Source organism: Neophocaena asiaeorientalis, unplaced genomic scaffold, assembly GCF_003031525.2.
Source record: "Neophocaena asiaeorientalis asiaeorientalis breed wild unplaced genomic scaffold, Neophocaena_asiaeorientalis_V1.1 scaffold623, whole genome shotgun sequence".
Lineage (NCBI taxonomy): Eukaryota > Metazoa > Chordata > Mammalia > Artiodactyla > Phocoenidae > Neophocaena > Neophocaena asiaeorientalis.
In genome coordinates, this window is record NW_020172294.1 from 495,907 (window position 1) to 513,484 (window position 17,578).

A 17,578-nucleotide genomic window follows, 5' to 3' on the forward strand; every position below is an offset into this window, starting at 1 on the left:
GCGGCATGTGGGATCTTCCCAGACTGGGGCACGAACCCGTGTCCCCTGCATCGGCAGGCGGACTCTCAACCACTGTGCCACCAGGGAAGCCCCACATCTATAATTTTAATGCCTAGCTCAATGAACTAGATATATTAGGTATTTAAAACATATTTCTTTAATATTCAAAAAAGTATTTTACTAATATAAATAAATAAAACATATTTCTTCTGTAAAATAGTTTTTTAAACCTTTATTTTATCCTACATACATAGCACTGTTTTAGGTATTAAAGGCTTCTAAAGGAAATTATAGATCAAGGAAATTATACATCTAAAATCCACAAAAATTAAATTAAAACACCAAGTTAAACTGTACCAGTAATTTAGGCTCAGAATTTAACTTTCTGCTTCCCTAAGCATCACCAACAAAAAGCAAAGGTCTTCAACTGTAAACGGATGAGATTTACTGGCATCTGTGGCAACAAAATGTCCTCTAAATATGGCCCTGCAGCATTAAAAGACCTGTGCCTCTCCTGTTTGCTAATATCTCAGCTATGTCAATGAGCAAACCAGGAAACCAGGATAGAATTTCTTGAAGCACAAAAATCAGCTAATAACCTAAACCATGAATCATATTCAGAAATTTTAAAATTCGTAAAGAGATAAGCAAACAAAAACATGTTATCCATGGCATGTGATTTTCCATCCATTACCTAAACAAAAAGTCAGTGACCTTACTTTGTTATCTAGCAAATTAAATGGCTCTAAAATGTTACAACTGACAAATTACCTGTTATAATGAACTTGCAATGTAACATGAAGAATAGAAAACAGCAGCTCACTCGGATACAAGTTTTTATTAGACTCAAAGGTAAAGGTACTCGAATTCCTGGAAAGCAGGCCAAATACACAGACCTTGCTTTGAAAGTACATATTTCATCACAGACTAGGAGATTTCAATCTGACATTCAAAGTATGAGTAACCTTAAGGGTGCTTCTATAGGATTTTGTCAATGCTTTTCCCACAGGTGGGACCCCATTGAAAAACAGATGCTCCTCCTTTATACCTGAAAAGATTAGGAAAAAAAATCCTTCAACTACTAAGCCAAAACAAGACCAAGAGTTCTGTTTTCATATAATAGTAACCACAATTACTAAAGAGAGACATTTTGCCATGGTACCTGTGAGCACATGTAAGAAACATCAAGACACAAAGAATATCCAGGCAATAAGCAGCATGGGAAACCAATCTAAAAGAAGGGAAGAACTGACAAAGAGACTCGCATCCAAAGCATAAAAAGAACTACAGTAAACCAAGCCAGCTTTTTAGAAAACAAGAGGGCTACAGACATTTAAAGATTTCAAAGAATGCTTGTCAATTGCTCTCCATCTCCTTTAAGCCCAAACTACAGGAAACTGCCAGTGTAACTTTCAGGAATTCATACTTACAAGTAAGAAACTTCTTCCTGACTGAAATTCCTGACAACTGAAAGCTCAACAAGTTTTCTACAGTTTATATAATCTTTTTCTCTGCAAATCTTCAACAGATTCTTTTAAGGTAAGGCACAGTGGTTTAAACTAAGACTCTCAAAACCAGGTTTCAAACAAATTCCCTCTAACTTTAAGGATTCACAAACAAAACTATAATATGAATACTTACAGGGCATATTCAGGTATAGGTAACTTGCTCACATCAAATATTTCTTTATCCTTCATCAGATACACTGAACGTATGTAGGAGACAAAACACTGTAAACATAAAAGGCTGAAGTGTAAGATATATACTACTCAGAAATGGAAAATGAATTTTAACTGAGATAAAAAAATTAATCAAAGGGATAAATTCAACAGTAGTGAAAAACCTCAAAAATAGCTGAGTATATGTCATCCCACAAAAACAAAAAAACCTACCTTTTTCGAATTGTAATATTAGAAAAGACTTTAAATTTGGTTTCATCAAGCCAACTCAACATAAAACATAACCTTCTCAAAAAGCTATTCTAGAAGTTAATATCATTCAGGTGCATTAATACGGAAAAACACAGGCTTTGGAATAATACAGTTGAAATCTGAGCTCCACATCTTACTAGCTGAGCAAGTTTCTCATTTCTCTGTCAGTTTCCTCATCTATCAAACATAATATAACAGTACCTTCTACTTAGAGTGTTATGAGAATTAAATGAGAAAAATGCATGTAGAATACTCGGCATTTCTTCTGGAATACATTAAGTACCAATGAATACCAGTTATAAGTAATAATTATTACTTGAAAACATCCTTTGACTACTACAACAAAATTTTACTGTACTTAAATTAAGCTTAATAAAATCATAACAGGAAAAGTTTACTCCTAAAGCTTTTTCTTTTTTATTATAATTTCAAGTAATTAGTTGTCATTATAATTTCAAGTAATCTGTCATTAACTTGTAATATTTTTCTTCTGTTTGTGTTAAAAAAAAAGAAAGAAAGTAAACTATCTTTATACCAAGAGCTATTACAAACTAAAAAGTAAACATGGTCCTGGATCCTCTGTCAGTCTGTAAAATAAACAGGCAGCAAAGATAGTGAAACATATGTAAGCAGGAGTTTTATTTTTTGATTTTAAAATTAATTTTTGTAAAGTATATTTAATTCCCATTTCTATATTTCCTAAACTTCACATTTTCTCTAACTTTACACTAATCCTTTCTTCAAACCATTTTCCCTGTCTCCATAGGCATTAAAATGAATAATTCAAGGATAATTTTTTCCCCTACAATCGTCCACAAGAAATCATCCCAGTTTCTTATTGTTTTTGTTCTATCCAGATTATAATAAAAGCTAGAAAATCGCTTCTGTGAAATTAGATAGCTTGCTGCAGCTGACAACAGTTAGCCGTTCTGCTAAACCATGCGTGACACCCAGTAAATCACATCATTTATTTCAATGTGCTTTTCTATAATCTTATTCTGGAAGGCTCGTTTGTTATATGCAGAAACCAGTGAAACGACATCCTTCCAGTGTTTCATATTTCCTGATTCATAACAGAATGACCTAAGTATGCACAAAGTCATGACATCAGAATTCATGTATATTATTGTCAAATGTGCATACTATTTCCAAAGCTTCTAAAAGATTTAACTCCTAGCTTAAAGTATGTCTGCTAGGCAAAACATGCACACAAATGTTTCCATGCCTAAATATATGCCCAAAAACAAAGAAAAAAAAAATCTGTTTAAAGACCCTTTTCATTAGATTTCAGGTGAAGTGAGCTTACAGAAGTTTACGCACAGTTCATTATTTGATTCTCTTATACTCTGGAACTTCTCCTGATGTATCATGGAAGTTCTGAAGAAAGACCTGGATTTAAATCTTAGGTCTGCCACTTAATAGCTAACGTCACCCTGGACAATTTTTAATTTCCTCAGCTCCTATTTTCCCATCTATAAAATCAAATCAATATCACCTACCTCACAGGTTGTTGGCAAGATTAAATAACACAATGCATATCAAACTGTCATGTAAAAAAAAAAAAAACCAAACTGTCATGTAATAGGGCCATGCTGCAGCTAAGTGCCTAGCACATACTAAGCATCTGAATTTTAGCTTTCATCATTAATGTTGGTATTTTAAGCACAGTGACAATAATTTGATAAAATATAACCTAAGTTAATTTTTTAAACATAAGATCTTCTCTTTAAATAAAACTTCTTTGCTTAGAATATCCAGTTTCAAAACCATCACACAAAAGACTGACTACTGACTTTCTGCTCAGGCTCCTCTGTCTACTGAGGATGCCCTTTCCATGCCTCCTCTTTATTTTCTTCCTCCAACCTCTGAATCCCTACTCTTTAACTCATTGTTGAGTTATGGGAGATGCAGATGTAGATATCCTATGTAGATCTCGCTGAAAATGAAGAACTTCATAACAGGGACTCAAATATTTGTCAATTCAAAGATTGGACAGCTATAAGCACAACGCAAAATAATTTCACATCTTCCGTTTCTAAAGAATCTACTGCTGGGTACTCTAAGAACTAAAAAATAAGTATAACTAAAAATGACAATTCTTTGTGTATTTGCTAATCAAGAGGATTTCTAAGTCCAAAAAAAGCAGTTTGGGAACACTGTCAGATTAAAATCTCATTCCTAAAGAGAATTTTGCAAGAGTGCTATGCTTTCTAGAAATTTAACCTAATATAAGATATTAATTTTACAGTCAAGAAAGTGCAGTCAGAAGTTAATAAAAACTTTACTGAAGAAATCAAAAGTTGATAACCTTATCAAGTATATTAGAAATCCAGCCATTGTGCACTTAAAAATCAGAGTATTTTCTATATGTCTGACAAGACTATGGACAAATAATAGACATTTTTCCAAGTTACTATAAGAAATATAGACTTTTAGGACTTCCCTGGTGGTCCAGTGGTTAAGACTCCACGCTTCCACTGCAAGGGACACAGGTTCAATCCCCTGGTTGGGGAACCAAGATCCCCCATGCCACGTGGTGCAGCCAAAAAATTTTTTTAAAAAAAGAAAAATACATAATTTTTTCAAAGTTAAAGAATAAGTTAAACTTACCTGAACTTTATACTACCTGAATATCTGAAGCATAACTATGCAACTTAGAAGTAGTAGAAAATGATACCACGTAACTTTATTATATGCTCTATTCCACTGAAGGTATCAAATTCAAAAATGACTTACCCTTTGAGCTCTTTCTTTTAAATCTTGATCTTGAGCTAAAAGCGATTCCAATTTTTTCTGAATGTCTGTAAGTTTTTCTGGATTGATTCTTTTGTAACAAAAAGATAAAGATTAAACTAAGACATCTCAATTTTAGAAACTGAAAACAGTACACAGTATTTTCTATTTTCCTCAGTATTTTTAAAATCTATAACATTATTTCTCATCTATGACCCAGATTAGACTGAAATTACACTAGATAGAAATGTGACTCCGCATATTTTGAATAATGCAGGAAAAAAATGTAAAATTGACATTTTCTCTAAACAACCCATGCTGAGTGACTGAAAGATTAGGTTAACACCACAATTAGCAATGTTCACTTCTTAAGTCTTTAAGGATAGAAAGTAGCCTCTTGTGGGAGGTGGATCATCAATGAAATGGAATAAATGAAAGCAAACGTCATTTTTATACAATTTCCGTTTTTAGTCAAATACCATAAAACAAAAGTCAAATAATAAACAAGTAGCCAAGGATATAAATATTGTTTTCCTTATCTAGAAATCAGGCATAACATAATAGAATGGTTACTTAAATCTGCCCGGGTTTAGAATGAAAATTACAGGAAAGAATGTAATTCTTACAAGCATCTATTCTAGGTTTCACAAAGGAAATTCCACTTGTTTCCCTGATTTTAGACTGAACAATTTTGTTCCTGAAAAGCTGGAGTGGTAATAGGTGGTGGCAGATGAGGTGTTTTTGACTTTGTTTAATTACAGAAAACATCAAAATATACAAAGGTAGAAAACTTTCACTCAGCCTCAACAATTATCAACTCACACCCAATCTTGTTTCATCTAAACTCTTATCCACTCCTCCACCACATCTAACCACCCTCCCAAGTTACTTTCCTCCAAATGAAAGCAGGGTGTTTCAAGGGCCCCAATATAAGTGAGACTACAATCAATTCTGCTGACACTCAATCTAAACATCTTCAATGACAGGAGAGGACAATCCTCTGAAATAGACAGACAACCCCAAAAATAAGTTCAGCCAAGAGGTTTAATTCTTTCAACCATCAATGCCTCCTGATGCTAACAAGGTCTCTTTTTCATCTTGTTTTCTCCGATGACAGTCTTCTAAAAAAGTTGTTAAAAACAAAGCAAACAAAAAGTCCAAAATCATACAGCAAAAAAGCTTAGAGGGAGGAGGGAATTAGGTATACATAATCAGGCATAATAATTTCATGCCTTCATTTTTCTAACAATAATATCAAGACAGCAAATAGTTCTTACTTGATTTCCTTCACAGGCACTTTCTTCTGAAGAAGCTGCTGCACCATCCCTTTTTCTTCTGAGGGAAGCAAAATTAATAAAGCTTCACCATCCTCTTTGTACCTAAACAAAAATCAAACAAAATCCCTTCCACATTAATGCAATCTGCACTTTACATTTTAACAGTTTGATGAACAGGTAACAAGAAAGCAGGTTCACCAAATTAGTAAATATGAGGAATACCATTTTTTTTAACATCTGTGACAACAGAAAACTAGGGCTCTTGAACACCTTTTTCAAAATTCATCACTAGTTACAATTCCCATTGATTTTTAGGCTATACCACAGTAGAAGAGACAAATCAATTAAGAAGAATTTCTTAAATAACGGTCTACCTATAGCAAGGAGACAATTTCTCATTCAAGTCACAAGACTGATGTAATAAAATTAATCATTTAATAAACATGGCTCCCGATACATTAAGGAAATCTAATCATCTTCCTGGAAATTTTTCTTCTACCTTGGGAATAACACGGTTCAGAGTTCAGAGGCATCAGTTATGAGGAATGGATCTCTGCTCCGCTGAAAAACTTACTACCTCTAATCCATGATTTCTCTTCCTTCACCTAGTATATAGGTGCACCATCAAAAATTTCTATGTAAGTGGGCCATAAGGCACCCCATAGTTACTTAAGCTTCTTGTGCTACTTATATACAGATTTCCTGGACACCTTAGATATTACATGAAAGCAGTAAGACAGAATAGAATCAGGTATTTGTAGAAATTTCTTAAAGACAAAGAATTCTCTTCAGGGTTCATGCTATAAATATGAGGGGCAAATAAATTTTTATAATTAATCAAATAAACTATTTACTAAGAAACTTTGTGCCAGGTATAAATTGTGAAGAACACGAATAAATAGAAGATGAATATCCCTGCCTTCAGTGATCCAACAATATGGTTACCAGAAAAGACAAACTCACACAAAAGCAAGAGACTCAAAAAACAGTCCCAAAATGGTAAATCACCAAGTGTCAAAGGATAACCACTGGCAATAAAGCGCCATGAACTCAGAAGTGAAAGGAGGACACTAAGGGTTAGCCAGAGAAAAAGAGAAACATGTCACAGCAGATGGAATTTGAGGTGGGCCTTAAAAATGGATAGAAAGGGAAAAGCTAAGGTATTCCAAAGAGGAAAAATGGCATGAACAAAGGAGCGGGAACCAGAAAATACAAGACAAACACAAAGTAAACTAAAGATAGGAGAAATTCAACCGAAGCCAGTGTATGTAAGTGCACAGCAGGAAAGATTGCCGGAAGGTACATGAGAGTCTGGTTTTAGAGGACCTTGGTTAAGTCTCTAGAGAGACCAACTACCACTGTATATAAGCAGACCTTTATCACTGTACACTGGAGGGAAACTGACTTTGTTGACTTACTGTCAATCCAAAGACTGAAGAGCAATTTTTACCTCACATGTTGATTTCAAAATTTTATTCCTACACAGAAGGGTAAAAAAACTCCAGTGTAATAGCATTACAAAAGTATGTGTTTATATATTTTTATGTGTACCCAGACACATAGAAAAGTATGAAATAAAACATCAAAAGTATTAAAAGGTTAAAGTTAATTCATAAATTTAAAAAAATTAAGGGGCTACTATATACCAGGCACTGAAATAGAGTGATAAAACAGATACAGTTCTGGCTGTCACAGAGCTTACAGACTATTAGGAATAGACATAAAACCTGTAATAACAACAAAGTGATATGACTGCTACAGTAGACATATGGGAAGCTACAAGAACACATAACACAGAGCTCTACACAATGTGCTCTAGGAGTTTAAAAAAAAAAAAAGAAAAAAAACTGCCCTGAGAAAATGACATCTAAGAACTGAGATTTAAAGAACAATTAGGAATTAGTCAACTGTTAGGGGAGAGTCAAGTTTTCCACGGGGAAAACAGCATTTGAGAGAGTCCAGTGGGTAGTTTTGTCTACTTTGTGCTTGTTTGTTTATTCCATGTTTTCTAAATGCTTGTGTATTAAACAGGGAGATGAAAGTAATTAAGCATACATTTACTCCTTTTACAAAGAATCTGTTTCACAACTGAAAAACTTCTTCTCTGTATTTTAATACAGACTAGTATGACTGAAATGTTTCATCTTAATTTACTATGAAGAAATATGAATTTAAAGCATTTCCCCTAAGCAATGTTGGACTAAACTAACTGTGAGCAGAAATTATTAGTCTATGAAGTAGTGAGGTACCTGAACAAACAAGATATCTGAGAGACATCACAACTACTGAAATTCTAAAATTTTACCAAGGACAGGGTGAAGGTCAAAGAGGACACAGATCTGTTAATACTGACTCACTATGTATGCACTTACCAAATACCCTCAAAGCAGCCCGACTCTTGAAGTAAAATCAGTTACCTTCGTAAGTAAAAAAGCTTATTTCATGTGGTACAAAGAAAAACAATTAGGAATAAGGGAGATGAGTGGGTTGAAGGATAACAAACGCTTCTAACATTCCACATCCAAATTCAGAGATGGAGAAAGAAAATAAAAAGGCTTCCAAAGTCTACTTAGGCCAGAGTTGTAGCAAAGGGGTAAAGAGAAATCTCTAGGATATCAAAAGGGAATCCAATGAAGATCTCAATCTTCAGACTGACTCATAAGCAAAAATAAGTCTAACCATCTACATCTATCTTATCTACCCATTCATGCATCCAGGGACAATCTAGGAGGATAAGGCACGAGTAAAGTCACAAAGGGGCCATATTCAAACGTTTAACAGAATATACCTAACAGAATATACACATAAAAGGCTAAGGTTAAGACAGACTGCAACACTGAAATTTAGAAGAAAAAGATTCCCAAAGGAAAATGGAAAAACATGTCCAAAGTCGAATCCCACAAAGCAAGCATCTTTTAATAAAGATCATCACTGGTTATTTTACCTATTTTACATCACACACATCTTTTCCCAGAAACAATGTAAAGCACAAATTATCTCCCACATACCAACACCCAAAATTTTCCAGTAAGCTTTTATTTCAAAAAGAAAAGCACTTTTAAAAAAGCATAAGCACATTTGCCCCCCTTTTTAAAAAATGCTTACAAGAATAATCTATTTACCCATGAGCTAGCTTTTATACTTCCAAAGCAATATCCAAGACCCAAGGCTAAATATATGCATAGAGAAATAAATGTTCTTCATAAGACCTACATTTTAAAGTTCTATATATTTAGACAGATTATTTTAAGAAACACTGTAGGCATCAAAAAGAAAAAAAGCCCTGCATCTGAAACAAAACAAAAAGTCTCATTTTTACCATCAGTGTTAATACCATCAGTTACATTTATGTAACTCTTCAGAATTTATGATAAGCTTCATTTTACATTAATTTGCCAATCTTAAAAGCAAGCAACCAATAGAGGAAGCAAATAAAAAAGTTCCTGAAAGGCCAAGAAATTGGCCTAAATAAATAAATAATCAGCTGATGACTACACTTTCACTTCCATACTCCTTTTCAACTATAGCAGGATTCTGTCCGGAAAGAAGGATCCTCAATAGATTGACCGTAACTGTCTGATATCAGGAAACTTACTTCTACACCCTACAGCTCACTTGTATCTCTAGCTAAATTAAGAGATCCAAACCACTGACTCTTGGATCCCAATGGTAATTCTTCCAATGAAATAACCTTGAAACAATATGGCCAGAGGAAGGGAAAAAGGCCTTGCCATTCTGGCAATACTTTGCCTTCTACCCAAGAACCATTAATCCTCCAATTCAGATTCCTCAACACAAACTCCATTCTAGTTGAGTCTTTAAATGGCCCTTAAATCTTGCTCACTCCTACCTTCAACAACTGCTGCAGCAGGATCTGACAGTGTTCACAACTGCCACTCTGAGTTCTCCCAGCCTGGTTCTCTAGGTTATCAATCAGGTTATTAAAGAATGTTTAGAAGGATTCGACTTTTGTAATTTAAAAATATATATATACAAACATACACAAAAAAGAAATTTTTCTAGGTGGTAGAATTTGGGCGGTTTAACTGTTTTGCCCATTGTCTCAAATTTGTATAATAAATAAGCATTTCTTTTGTAATAAAACACAAGTTAGTAAAAACTTTATAAGCTTTAAAAATCTACATCTAACTCTTACCTTGTTTAACACATCCTAGTACTACCAATATGAGTGTATTCTCTCATCTTGACCATTAAATTAACATGTATGAATTTGACTTTCAGACCTAACATATATCGTATGTACCTAAAAGCTGGTGACTAAATATTTGGTGGGTGAAAAAATGCAAACAAACCACTAGATGTTGCACTAGCAGATGAAATACTGGATTTGGAATCAACAGAACTGATTTCAAGTCCCAGCCCTTCTACTATTCATTAGCTTTATAAACTTGGATAATGAGTCATTTTATCACTATATATTGCATTTTCTTATTTATAAATTATACAGTTTGAGTGAGATGATCTAGGTCCCTTTAGGACCTTAATTCTATACCTGTGACTGTATTAATATACTAGTCATTGTTCACAATACAAGTATGATCAAGAGGTGGAGAAATGGAGACAACTGTTGGTCACACTCTGCTATTCCACAGCCCTTCTCTCTTTTGTCCCCGCCCTGTGTCTGCTTCTATTCTCCCTATGCCTTAGCCTTACCTGTGGCAACCAGCCCCAAGAGTTCCTATCACTGTGGGAGGACAGTGCAGTCAGCCATACAGAGGCAGACAGACAGCCATAAGAATCAGAGTCCAATTGTTCTGCTCCTCCTGCACAACGTGGTACAAAGCAGAGCTTATTCCAGGATCTAAAGATACTACACTAGATTTAAAAAAGAAAAAGACAGACTGGGAAATATTCCAGGAAAGATGAAGTCATCTGCAGCCTAAGACCTTAGAAATACAAACAGGTATACCACATAGGCTCAACAGTTTGACAAATGAGGTTCACCATAAAATAACTGGAAAGAAGCCAAGCTGGCTAACATGCGTTGCATGGAAAGCTTCTAGCAAACTGAGTAAGTATAAGGATTTATGAAGTTCACAGGGTAAGGGTAGAAATCATTAAAGTCTGTCAACTCTGTCCCCAGAAAAGAATTTTTTTTTGAAAAAGACTAAAGTTTTAATAGATTAAAAAGAAAAAGAAAACCTATACAAAAGTGGTACTGATACTACCTAAAATTATACTTTTAGGAACCTGAGAGATATGATCAATCCCATTTTACAAGAGAAGAAACTGAGGCTTAAAGAGGTTAAGAACACAAGTTCAAAGGGTACACAGCCATCAGAGCCATGTCCAAACCTAAACTTCTTGACTTTTAAGGACAGTGTTTGATCAACTATGGGATATCTGTCTCTCATAGTCCAAATAAAGAAGGAAAATGCATATATTTTTAGTTTATCCTCATGACCATGAATGGCAGCAAACTTAAATAGAAATATCTACTTTCCTTCTCCAAGTACCTGCCTTTCATACATTCTAGAAGCCCTGCATGGAAGCAACGGCCACTAGACTTCATTAAATGAAAACGGCTAGTTTGGGGCACACTGACAAGAACATGAGCTGTAGAGTCAGAAAGACCCAAGTATAAACCCCAGCCATGGTACTTCCTGAGTGATCTTAGACACATTTTACCTCACAATCTCTGAGAAACAGTTTTTTAATAAGAAGACCTCTCTCATAAGGTTATTATAAAGGCTAAATGAGTTCATTCACATTCACCCAGCTATGTGTTAGGAAGTGAATGGCTAAGCCACAACCCATCATTCACTGTGGAGGTGCAGAAGGGGGCAGGGAAGAAGCTACCCTGGCCAAAACAACAAGTGATATAGTCAAACCTCCTCGTAAACATACCAATGACAAGCCTCCTAGGAAACAAACATGGTAGATCTGCTAGCATGAGAGTCCTCATCTATGAGATACTAAGACGATATACCAGGTTTGTTTACAGTCTATGCATTTAAGGAGTAGGTCTTTGGGATCAGCTTTGTAACTATACCAGTGGCCCATCGGTGTAAATGATAAACCTCATATATCACTTAGAGACTCTGAGATTAATCTGGGCCACAGCACACCCTGATGTGGCAAGAATGCACCTGTGGAGCTGTAATGGAGGTCCCAGACCTCTTCCTGCCTTCACCTATACCGCGTGATTACCTTTGTACTTGAAATTACATACTAGTGAAGTTTGACACTAGGTGTGGTAGGCAGCTTCTAAATTACTGGCTCCCAATACAGTAAGTTCCCTACACACAAATCTTCAGGTTGCGAGCTTTCAAAGATGCAAACGTGCATTCGCGTGTCCAATCACGTAAGTTAGTTCATGTGTCTGGCGTACATTGTCATGTGCATGCATCCTCTACAAGTGGTTGTGCTTTTGTGTACTTTACTGTACAGTACTGTATAGAGTACAGTAATACTATAAAGTATCGTTATTTCAAGCTAGATCTGCAAGAGGACGACTTCATTGAACCCTTTGCTGTAAAACACGAGGAGTTTACTAATGAAGATCTGATGGAATTGGAGGCCCAGAGAAAGGACCAAGAGGGACAAGAGGAAGAAGTAACTGAAGAACCGAAGAGATTCACGACGCAGGAAATGGCAAGCGGATTTTCTTTATTTAAGGAGGCACTGATAAGTTTTTCAGGCATAGGACCCTAACGTAGAACGGTACACAAAGGTTGCAGCAGCTCTTCAAAATGCAATCCAGTCTACCATGCCATCTATGATGAGAAAAAAAGAGCTACTACCCAGACATCACTGGATTGTTTTTTCAAGAGGGTAGAGAGAGCTGAATCCAACAAGGAACCAGAACCTGTGCCATCAACGTCAGGCATGAGTGAAACTGCAGCTTGCCCTACGTCTCCCACTGCTGACAATCCTTCAGCTCTACCATCTCCCACCTCCTCTCCCTCCTCCAGTCACTAACTCTTCTTGTACTTCTTGTACTATACTCTTCTTGTACTATACTACTGTACTCTTCAAGGTACTGTACTGTAAGATTTAAAATGTTTTCTTTATTTTTTGTGTTTGTTATGTATTATTTGTGTGAAAAGTATTATAAACCTATTACAGTACAGTACTATATAGCCGATTGTGTTGGTTGGGTACCTAGGCTAACTTTGTTGGACTTACAAATTGGACTTATGAACGTGCTCTCAGAACGGAACGCGTTTGTATGCAGGGGACTTAACTGTAATCTGGGCCTCCTGGCCAAGATGAAGTGTTGACACTGCTCTTGGCAATGATTTTTTGTGTGTGACACCGAAAGCAAAGGCAACAAAAGCAAAAACAAACAAGTGGGACTACATCAAACTAAAAAGCTCCTGCACACAAAAGGAAACCATCAACAAAATAAAAAGACAACCTACTGAATGGGAGAAAATATTTGCAAACCATATATCTGGTAAGTTCTAAAATATTCAAGGGGGCTTCCCTGGTGGCGCGGTGGTTAAGAATCCGCCTGCCAATGCAGGGGACACGGGTTGAAGCACTGGTCAGGGAAGATGCCACATACTGTGGAGCAACTAAGCCCATGCACAACTACTGAGCCTGCACTCTAGAGCCCGAAAGCCACAGCTACTGAGCCTGCGTGCCACAACAACTGAAGCCCACATGCCTAGAGCCCGTGCTCTGCAACAAGAGAAGCCACCGCAATGAGAAGCCTGCGCACCACAATGAAGAGTAGCCCCCGCTCACCACAACTAGAGAAAAGCCCGCACGCAGCAACGAACACCCAATGCAGCCATAAATAAATAAATAAATTTAAAAAACCAAAATATGCAAGGAGTTCACACAATAGCAAAAACCAAAGAATCTCATTCAAAAAATGGGCTTGAGAAGACATTTTTTTCAAAGAAGACATACAAATGGTCAACAGGTACATGAAAAGGTTCTTAACATCACAAACCATCAGAGAAATGCAAATCAAAACCACTATAAGATAATCACCTCACAACTGTTGTAATGGCTATTATACAGAAGATTGGAAATGACAAGTGTTGGCAAGGCTGTGGACAAAAGGGAACCCTTGTGCACTGTTGGTGGGAATGTAAATTGGTGCAGTCAGTATAGAAAACAGTATGGAGGTTCCTCAAAAAAATTAAAAATAGGTGGAGCTGGGGAACATGGCAGAAGAGTAAGACGTGGAGATCACCTTCCTCTCCACAGATACACCAGAAATACATCTACACGTGGAACAACTTCTACAGAACACCTACTGAACGCTGGCAGAAGACCTCAGACCTCCCAAAGGCAAGAAAGTGCCCACGTACCTGGGTAAGGCAAAAGAAAAAAGAATAAACAGAGACAAAAGGATAGGGACGGGACCTGCACCAGTGGGAGGGAGCTGAGAGGGAGGAAAGGTTTCCACACACTAGGAAGACCCTTCGCGGTAGGAGACTGCGGGTGGTGGAGGGGGAAGCTTCGGGGCTGCGGAAGAGAGCACAGCAACAGGGGTGCGGAAGGCAAAGCGGAGAGATTCCCGCACAGATGATCGGTGCCGACGGGCACTCACCAGCCCGAGGGGCTTGTCTGCTCAACCGCCGGGGCAGACGGGGCTGGGAGGTGAGGCTCGGGCTTTGGTCGGAGCACAGGGAGAGGACTAGGGCTGGAGACGTGAACACAGCCTGCAGGGGGTTAGGGAAGCACGGCTAGCCGGGAGGGAGTCCGGGGAAAAGTCTGGAGCTGCCGAAGAGGCAAGAGACTTTTTCTTCCCTCTTAGTTTCCTGCCGCACGAGGAGAGGGGATTAAGAGCGCTGCTTAAAGGAGCTCCAGAGACAGGCGCGACCCGCGGCTACAAGCGCAGACCCCAGAGACGGGCATGAGACGCTAAGGCTGCTGCTGCCGCCACCAAGAAGCCTGTGTGCGAGCACAGGTCACTATCCACACCCCCCTTCGAGGGAGCCTGTGCAGCCCGCCACTGCCAGGGTCCCGGGACCCACGGACAACTTCCCGGGGAAAACGCACGGCGTGCCTCATGCTGGTGCAATGTCACGCCGGTCTCTGCCGCCGCAGGCTCGCCCGGCACTCCGTATCCCTCCGACCCCACCAACTGAGTGAGCCAGGGTCCCCGAAGCGGCAAAGAACGGACGCCCTCCAGTGACCTACATATAGAGGCGGGGCCAAATCCAAAACTGAGCCCGGGGAGCTGTGAGAACAAAGAAGAGAAAGAGAACTCTCTCCCAGCAGCCTCACAAGCCGCGGATTAAAGCTCCACAATCAACTTGATGTACCCTGCATCTGTGGAATACATGAATAGACAACGAATCATCCCAAATTGAGGAGGTGGACTTTGAGAGCAAGATTTATGATTTTTTCCCCTTTTCCTATTTTGTGTATGTCTGTGCTTCTGTGTGAGATTTTCTCTGTATAGCTTTGCTTCCACCATTTGTCCTAGGGTTCTATCCGTCCCTTGTTTTTCGTATTTTTCTTTAAAAATGAATTTTTTTATTAATAATTATTTTTTACTTTAATACCTTTACTTTATTTTATCTTCCTTTATTTTATTTTACTTTACCTTCTTTCTTTCTTTCCTTCCTTCCCTCCCTCCTTCCTTACTTCCTCCCTCCCTTCCTTTCTTTCTTTCTACTTTTTCCTCCCTTTTATTCTGAGCCGTGTGGAAGAAAAGCTCTTGGTGCTGCAGCCAGGAGTCAGTGCTGTGCCTCTGAGGTGGGAGAGCCAACTTCAGGACACTGGTCCACAAGAGACCTCCTAGCTCCACATAATATCAAATGGCAGAAATCTCCCATAGATCTCCATCTCAACACCAGCACCCAGCTTCACTAAATGACTAGCAAGCTACAGTGCTGGACACCCTATGCCAAACAACTAGCAAGACACGAACACAACCCCACCCATTAGCAGAGAGGCTGCCTAAAATCATAATAAGTCCACAGACACCCCAAAACAAACCATCAGACACGGACCTGCCCACCAGAAAGACAAGATCCACCTCATCCACCAGAACACAGGCACTAGTCCCCTCCACCAGGAAGCCTACACAACCCACTGAACCAACTTTAGCCACTGGAGACAGACACCAAAAACAACGGGAACTACGAACCTACAGCCTGCAAAATGGAGTGCCGAAAACAGTAAGATAAGCAAAATGAGAAGACAGAAAAACACACAGCAGATGAAGGAGCAAGATAAAAACCCACCAGACCTAACAAATGAAGAGGAAATAGGCAGTCTACCTGAAAAAGAATTCAGAATACTGATAGTAAAGATAATCCAAAGTCTTGGAAATAGAATAGACAAAATGCAAGAAACATTTAACAAGGACCTAGAAGAACTAAAGATGAAACAAGCAACGATGAACAACACAATAAATGAAATTAAAAATACTCTAGAAGGGATCAAGAGCAGAATAACTGAGGCAGAAGAACAGATAAGTGACCTGGAAGATAAAATAGTGGAAATAACTACTGCAGAGCGGAATAAAGAAAAAGGAATGAAAAGAACTGAGGACAGTCTCAGAGACATCTGAGACAACATTAAACGCACCAACATTTGAATTATAGGGGTTCCAGAAGAAGAAGAGAAAAAGAAAGGGACTGAGAGAATATTTGAAGAGATAATAGTTGAAAACTTCCCTAATACGGGAAGGGAAATAGTTAATCAAGAAGTATGGTACTGGCACAAAAACAGGAATATAGATCAATGGAACAGGATCAAAAGCCCAGAGATAAATCCATGCACATATGGTCACCTCATCTTTGGTAAAGGAGGCAGGAATGTACAGTGCAGAGAGAACAGCCTCTTCAGTAAGTGGTGCTGGGAATACTCGGCAGGTACATGTAAAAGTATGAGATTATATTACTCCCTAACACCATACACAAAAATAAGCTCAAAATGGATACGGAGGGTGAAGGGTAAGCTGTGACATAGCGAGAGAGTGGCATGGACATATATACACTACCAAACGTAAAATATATAGCTAGTGGGAAGCAGCCGCATAGCACAGGGAGATCAGCTCGGTGCTTTGTGACCACCTAGAGGGGTGGGATAGGGAGGGTGGGAGCGAGGGAGACGCAAGAGGTAAGAGATATGGGAACATATGTATATGTATAACTGATTCACTTTGTTATAAAGCAGAAACTAACACACCTTTGTAAAGCAATTATACTCCAATAAAGATGCAAAAAAATTAAAAATTAAAAATAGAACTACCATGTGATCCAGCAATTCCACTTCTGGGTATCTATCCAAAGAAAAGAATAACAATAACTCAAAAAGATATATGCACCCTCATGTTCACTGCAGCATTATTTACATTTGCCAAGATACAGAAGCAACCTAAGTGTCCACCAATGGATGAATGGATAAAGAAGATGTAGTATATATATACAATGGAATATTATTTTGCGTTAAAAAGAATGAAATATTGCCATTTGCAACAACATGAAAGGACCTTAAGGGCATTACACTATAGAAAATATGTCAGGAGCAGGTGGGGCAAAAATAGATTTAAAAATGTAAGTGAAATAAGTCAGAGGAAGACAAATACTGTATGATCTCACTTATATATGGAATCTAAAAACAAACAAACAAACAAATAACCAAGCTCATAGATACAGAGAACAGACTGGTGGTTGCTGGGGCTGGGGGCAAGGAGTAGAC

The 17,578-nt window shown here is 37.9% G+C and overlaps 1 protein-coding gene across 1 annotated transcript in view; it reads right to left on the minus strand.

Moving 5' to 3' along the window:
* Positions 1–17,578, minus strand: part of DDX10 (DEAD-box helicase 10) — a 281,032-nt gene that overhangs the window by 230,690 nt on the left and 32,764 nt on the right. Inside the window, exons 10-12 of the mRNA XM_024766407.1 lie at positions 5,942–6,043; positions 4,668–4,755; positions 1,642–1,730 (exon numbers count right to left, since the gene is read on the minus strand). Coding sequence (XP_024622175.1) covers positions 1,642–1,730; positions 4,668–4,755; positions 5,942–6,043 — 279 coding nt within the window. The remainder of the gene's footprint in view (positions 1–1,641; positions 1,731–4,667; positions 4,756–5,941; positions 6,044–17,578) is intronic.